Source organism: Lepidothrix coronata, unplaced genomic scaffold, assembly GCF_001604755.1.
Source record: "Lepidothrix coronata isolate B3197 unplaced genomic scaffold, Lepidothrix_coronata-1.0 Scaffold435, whole genome shotgun sequence".
Taxonomy (NCBI): domain Eukaryota; kingdom Metazoa; phylum Chordata; class Aves; order Passeriformes; family Pipridae; genus Lepidothrix; species Lepidothrix coronata.
In genome coordinates this window covers 34,006-42,004 of record NW_016690615.1, presented here as the reverse complement: position 1 = coordinate 42,004, position 7,999 = coordinate 34,006, and the positions used below count along the sequence as shown (strand labels likewise).

The 7,999-nt window shown below is 35.8% G+C and overlaps 1 protein-coding gene across 1 annotated transcript in view; it reads right to left on the bottom strand.

Moving 5' to 3' along the window:
* LOC108509932 (coatomer subunit gamma-2-like) overlaps positions 1-7,999 on the bottom strand; it is a 33,942-nt gene that overhangs the window by 22,212 nt on the left and 3,731 nt on the right. Inside the window, 5 exon segments of the mRNA XM_017839549.1 lie at positions 560-736; positions 3,227-3,313; positions 4,128-4,220; positions 4,359-4,434; positions 7,116-7,195. Of these exon segments, the coding sequence (XP_017695038.1) occupies positions 560-736; positions 3,227-3,313; positions 4,128-4,220; positions 4,359-4,434; positions 7,116-7,195 (513 nt within the window).

Genomic DNA, 7,999 nt, shown 5'->3' with positions numbered 1-7,999 from the left:
CTCTCTGGGCCCTCAACCAGTTCCTCACCCAGCCCAGAGTGCCCCTGGCCAAGCCCTGGCTGCAGCTTTTCCAGGAGCCCAGCCCTCATCCCAGCACTACCCTACACATGCACCACCTTTCACGTTTCAACCCCACCCTTACATCAGAGCTCTACATTTATTGTTATTCATCTTTGCATGATCTTCCTCCCACCAGAAACGCTGCACTCTACAAATAAACACTTCTACCAGTACTTAGAGAAGTGCACTGAAGAGCCAGCTCTCAATTAACAATCTCGTGCTGGGATCATGGAAAAGGGATCGGGATTTTCTGAAACAGTCGTGTCGTTTCCCACAAGTCACAACTCTTGTTTTTGAAAGGAAAAAAAAGGGAGAAAAGGAAAAGCAGGTACTTGTTCTGAAGCTTTAAGCGCTCCCAGGATACCACTAATAAAAATGCCAGCACTCAGCTGAGTCATTCTGCCCCTGGGTTTCGTTTTCACACAACAGTCCAGCCTCTGTGTGTGTTTTTAAACGTTAAAAAAACGCTGCTGTTGGCTGAAATCCCAATTAATTTGTGTAATTGCCCGTTGCCTTACCCCTCCTCGGACTCCCTGAGGAGCTTGCTGGCGATCCTGATGAGCATGCAATAGGCAAACTGGGACTTGAGCCCGGACTTGGTGAACTTGTTGAGCATTTTGGAGACGGCGAGCCGGTCGTTCCTCCTCAGGTGGTAGAGCACCCCCAGGGCGTGGTACTGCGGGAGGGGAAGCACAGGGACAGGCTCTGAACACATCCTGGGAAAGCCACCTCAACACAGCAATGAATACATCCTGGGAAAGCCACCTCAACACAGCAAAAAGGGGGAATCGCTCCTGTTTTCCGGGAGAAATCCCTGCTGAGCTCAAAAGGGATGAGTTTCCCAACGGATTTCTGCCAAGAGCTGCGAGGTTTCCAACCCAAACCCGCCAGTGGTTCTCAACCCAAACACCCTCAAGGATTTCTGAAGATCCAAAGGGCCCCAGAGGTGATTTACCCCCTTTTCTCCCCTTTAAATATAACTTCAGCTCACTATATATATAATATATACAATAATATATAATATATATTAATATAATATACTAATATAATATAACATACAATATAACGTACACAATAATTGCATATATTATATAGTCAGCTGAAGTTTTATATAAGATATAAAATATACATACACAATTGTATGTATATTGTATATACAATATATCTAAAATATTGTATATATTATGTATATAATAGAATAGCAATTAAGAATGACTATAAGATTATATATAATTATATATATCATTATATACACATAATATATACAATAATACATAATATATAATATATTATACTAATATAGTACTATAATATAGAATAAAATATACACAAGAATTGTATATATTATATAGTGAGCTGAAGTTATATACAATATATACAATATACATATAAAATTGTAAATATATTGTATATACTACATATTGTATATATTATATATAACATATAATAGAATAGTAATTAAGAATGATTATAAGATTATATATCATTATATATCATTATATACACATAATATATATGTATAATAGAATATAATATATTATATATCATAATTATATATACATTATATAGAATGATATATAATATTATCTACTATTATATTATATTATTATAACCACCAAAATATAACATATTATATACTCATATAATAATTATATTATATATAATATATATACACTATATGCATAATTATATATATAATTATACATAAGATTATATATATAGTTATATATATAGTTATATATAGTTATAAATATATATAATCATTCATAAGAATGATTATGTATAAAAATGACAATATATAAGAATGATTATAATATAATACAAAATTAAGAATATTATTAATATCATAATAATAGTAAGACTATAATATTATAATTAGAATAATAATGCAATGTTATTTTTATATACTTAGTATATTTATATATAATTTAATAGCAATTAAGAATGATTATAAGATTATATATAATTATATAAATATCATTATACATACATAATACATATCTATAATACAATATATTATAAATAATTATATATCATAATTATATATACACTATATATAATTATATATAATATTATTTACTATTATATTATATTATATAATTATAACCACCAATATATAACATATTATATACTCATAAAATAATTATATTATAATATATATACATTATATGTATAATTACATATATAATTATACATAAGATTATATATATAGTTATATATGGTTATATATATATATAATCATTCATAAGAATGATTATATATAAGAATGACAATATATAAGAATATTTATAATATAATATAAAATTAAGAATATTATTAATATCATAATAATAGTAAAACTATAATATTGTAATAAGAATAATAATGCAATGTTATTTTTATATACTTAGTATATTTATAATAGAATAGCAATTAAGAATGACTATAAGATAACATATAATTATATATATATCATTATATATACATAATATACATAATATATAATAATGTAGTATATTATATATAATTATATATAATATAGATAATATATATTATATATATAAAATTATATATAATTATATACACATAATAATATAATTATACGTATAATTACACATAAGATTATATTCAATTATATATATAAGCATTATTATCTATAAGAATGACAATATATAAGAATTATTATAATATAATATTAAGAATATTATTAATATTATAATATTAAGACTATAATATTATAGAATAATAATAATGTAATGCTACTTTTAGCTATAAATTATATTATTAATATAATAATATTAACAGACAATACCAATATAAAAATGATTTTATATAACATCCAACCAGCTCAACACATCCCACCTGCATTTGTAACACACTCCACACACCCAGGGTATCCCAAGGCCTTGAAAGGACCACAAAAACCCCCCAGGGGTTTATGCTGGAAGCACAAAGGAACATTCCCCCAGCTGCTTGGAATATTTTGGGGGAAAATGCTGCTGATATGGATATTTGGGCTAATCTTCGGTGGTCCTGGAGCAACCGGGAGATCTTGGGAATCACAACTCTTGTTTTTCAGAGAATGAGGGGAAAACGAGAACCGGGCGCTTTTTCCAGGAGTTTTTTAAGAATTCCCGGGATACCACTAAAACCCCGGGGCGTGTTTAGGGTCCCCCCCAAAACACACCTGCACCATGACGTTGTCACTGGAAGCTGCCTCCTGGGCTTCGTTGATCCACCGTTTGACCACGTCGTAGCTGATCTTCATCATGTGCTGCAAGAAGCCACAAACTGAGAATGCAAACAAGCCCACCTCGGGTTTACCAACCTCTTTATCCCCCACAGCCGTAAACCAGGTGTTTATTACGTTTCAGTCTCAAACTACCACGTTTTCATCTCCTTTTGAATCAAAAGATTAATTAACGAGAGCTTTCCCTGCCTTTTTTCTCCCACGCAAGGGAAAGTAAGAGTGAACTTCTTCATCTTGCCCTCCTGGCAAAAACGAACCTGAAGGGGTTAAATCCTTAAAATCTTAAAAAAAAATTATCTTTAGGGCAGTGGTTTCATGGCCCCTCCCTGCATAAATTAATCTTCTGGACTAATTGGGAGAGAGGTGATGAGCATTTTGTAGTAAATTATTATAAATAACGTGCTCTAAAGCAAGAGAATGTTGAAGGAGTTTGAGAAGATAAAGGAAACTCCATTGCCATTGTTTTTATGTCCCAGTGAGGAGATGAAGGGTCATCTCAAAGGGAAAAGGAGGTGAAGACTCATCTCAAGGGAAAAGGAGATGAAGGGTCAACTCAAAGGAAAAGGAGATGGAGACTCATCCCAAGGGAAAAGGAGATGGAGAAAGAACCAAACAGACAAATTCCAGCCCAGGAGTTTGAGGAGCCAAAGGAAACTCCATTGCCACTATTTTTACATCCCAGTGAGGAGATGAAGGGTCATCTCAAGGGAAAAGGAGATGGAGACTCATCTCAAAGGGAAAAGGAGATGGAGACTCATCTCAAGGGAAAAGGAGATGAAGAAAGAACCAAACAGACTAATTCCAGCCCAGCCTTAAAATAATTTGGTGCTTTACTTACCAGGGAAGACACCAGAGCAGAACTGGACACACTGGGGACTTTGTCCACGATGGCTTGTTTCATGTATCTCTCGATGGCCTGTAACATTGTTCCCTGGGAAGGGGAAAAGAAGGGAAAAAAAGAAGTGTGGGTACTTTGGAGGAAGAGAATAAAAGCAGCAGAAATAAAAGCACCCTTTTGTGGTTCAAAGCCACTCGTGTTTCCCGGAGCAGGGAGGTGGTTTGTACTCACGTCAGTGATCCTGCACAGCGCTCGGATGGCCGGCCCGCGGTAAACATCCTCCTTCCCTGTCATGTCTTTGGTCAGACTGCAATAATCACAGACAGCCTGTTAGAATTGCCTTAATATCTCCATGATTTGTGACAGATCTCCTTTTATGTCTCCCTTAATATCTCCTTAATTTCCCCTTAATATCCCCTTTTATCATCCCCTTAAACCATCTCCTTGATATCTCCTTAAACATCTCTTGATTTCTCCTTTATCATCTTTTTAAAACACCTCCTTATAACATCTCCTTGACCATCTCCTTTAATATCTCCTTAACCATCTCCTTGACCATTTCCTTGACCATCTCCTTGACATCTCCTTAGACATCTCCTTGACATCTCCTTGACCATCTCCTTGACACCTCCTGGACATCTCCTTAGATGTCTCCTTGACATCTCCTTGACACCTCCTTAGACATCTCCTTGACATCTCCTTGACACCTCCTTAGACATCTCCTTGACATCTCCTTGACCATCTCCTTGACCATCTCCTTAGACAGCTCCTTGACCACCTCCTTGACATCTCCTTAGACATCTCCTTGACATCTCCTTGACATCTCCTTGACCATCTCCTTGACATCTTCTTGACATCTCCTTGACATCTCCTTAGACATCTCCTTGACCATCTCCTCGACCATCTCCTTGACATCTCCTTGACATCTCCTTGACCATTCCCTTGACCACCTCCTTGACCATTTCCTTGACCACCTCCTTGACATCTCCTTAGACATCTCCTTGACATCTCCTTGACCATTTCCTTGACCACCACCTTGACATCTCCTTGACATCTCCTTGACATCTCCTTGACCACCTCCTTGACATCTCCTTGACCACCTCCTTGATCACCTCCTTGATCACCTCCTTGACCACCTCCTTGACCACCTCTTTGACCATTTCCTTGACCACCTCCTTGACATCTCCTTAGACATCTCCTTGACATCTCCTTGACATCTCCTTGACCATCTCCTTGACCATCTCCTTGACCATTTCCTTGACCACCTCCTTGACATCTTCTTGACCATTTCCTTGACCATTTCCTTGACATCTCCTTAGACATCTCCTTGACATCTCCTTGACCATCTTCTTGACATCTCCTTGACCATCTTCTTGACATCTCCTCAACACCTCCATGACCATCTCCTTGACACCTCCTTGACATCTCCTTGAACCACGTCCTTGACATCTCCTTGACCATTTCCTTGACCATCTCCTTGACCATTTCCTTGACCATCTCCTTGACCATTTCCTTGACCATCTCCTTGACCATCTCCTTGACATCTCCTTTTGTGATGCTCATCTCATCTCACTTAGTTGTCACCAATTAAAATTCTTAATAAATAAAATTCCTAGTAAATAAAATTCCCAATAAATAAAATTCCCAATAATGAGTTATTTGAACGTTATCACCATCAGATTCTGTGGAAATACAGATTATTTCAAAATCCACACTCCACAGTGTTGCTTTGCCACAGGCCTGGTTTAATTAGTCACCCATTCTTAATAGTTCTGCTTGTCCTACCACGTGAAATTTCGATTTAATAATAGTGAAGCTCAGTTTGCTGAACAGCTTAAAAACATACCCAGTAGAAAACATACGTAATATAAACCTGTATTATAAAATATAGATTAAAAAATATATAAAATATATATAAAATAAAGTGTTTGGCACATGCCACTGAGCCAATTTTTGCCCTTGCAACAACAGCAATGATTATTTATAGTCCAAAAAATTGATAGTTCAGCTGGGAGACCAAAAAGGGGCTTTGCTTTGCTTTTCCCTGACACAAAGTGAAGTCACAGCTTAAGTTGTGACAAATCCACAGAGCACCAATAGTTAAAAAAAAAACCNATCTCCTTTTGTGATGCTCATCTCATCTCACTTAGTTGTCACCAATTAAAATTCTTAATAAATAAAATTCCTAGTAAATAAAATTCCCAATAAATAAAATTCCCAATAATGAGTTATTTGAACGTTATCACCATCAGATTCTGTGGAAATACAGATTATTTCAAAATCCACACTCCACAGTGTTGCTTTGCCACAGGCCTGGTTTAATTAGTCACCCATTCTTAATAGTTCTGCTTGTCCTACCACGTGAAATTTCGATTTAATAATAGTGAAGCTCAGTTTGCTGAACAGCTTAAAAACATACCCAGTAGAAAACATACGTAATATAAACCTGTATTATAAAATATAGATTAAAAAATATATAAAATATATATAAAATAAAGTGTTTGGCACATGCCACTGAGCCAATTTTTGCCCTTGCAACAACAGCAATGATTATTTATAGTCCAAAAAATTGATAGTTCAGCTGGGAGACCAAAAAGGGGCTTTGCTTTGCTTTTCCCTGACACAAAGTGAAGTCACAGCTTAAGTTGTGACAAATCCACAGAGCACCAATAGTTAAAAAAAAAACCCAACAAACCCAAACCACAAGAAAACAAAGTAGCAACCAGCTGATAACTTTTGTAATTAAAAAAAAAAATCGCCTGTGATTAAAAAAATCTCATAATTAAAAAAAACCTGCAGCCTTTTGCCCTTTCGGGAAAACAGAACGCGGCGAGGAGAATATAACGTTTCAGGAGAAAATAACATTTCACATCCTCTGTGTCACGTTACAAAGCCCAATTTCAGAACTTCGCAGCAGTTAAACACTCGAAGAGGCAGTTTCAGAGCTCTGATCCTGGTTTTTGGGGGGTTTTTTGGAGTTTCCCCCACCTGCTCGTGACAATGATGACGTCCTCCGAGATGTTGGCCATCTCCTTGATGGTGAGGTAACACATCCTTCGAAGGGTTTGCTGGGGGAGCAGGGCAGAGAAACGTTAAAAACTCAATTAGAAACATCAGTAATTATTTTCCTAGAAGTTTTAGAACTTAAAAGAAAGCGAAATATTTAACTTGAAGAGCTAAAAGGCTTTTTAAAGAGAACATATTCTATTCAAAGTTATGTGCCATGTGTAAAGCTACGTTTGATAACTGGATAACAGCAAAACTCCCTGTTATCAAATCAGAAGAGTAAGAGAGAAATATCTTGTAAAAGGAGAAGAATAAAAAGAATATTAATTCACATTAATTATATCAGAAGAGATACATCACATCTGCAGGCAGAAGACTCACAATTATCAGTTAAAAGCTTTGAAAACAGCTTACTTTTATTGTCAAAGAAAAACCAGAAAGTGACAGTGCCTTTGAAAGAAATTGGTATTTATATTTTACAAGACCCTCTAAATGTGGATCTGAGGAAGCTTTAAACAGCCTGTACTCCCCCACAGTTTTATTCCATCTTAAACACGTGGACAAACCTCTAAAAACCAGACCATTTTTAACGAAAATTAATGAGGCCCATCACATGACATGCCCCGAGTTTTTAAAAGGGATCCCAGCAGGACTTCTCATCCTGCTAATTCCCAAGTTTAATCCAGCATTTTTAGGATGTTCTCATCCCTTGGCTCGAGAAGATCAAGACCTGGTGGTGCTGATCCATGAGCAGAGCCCGTTGTTGCAGGGAACACAGAATCACAGAATCCCAGAATCAGCTGGGTTGGAAAGGACCTCTGAGATCATCCAGCCCAACCCTTGATCCAACCCCGCCGTGGTTCCCA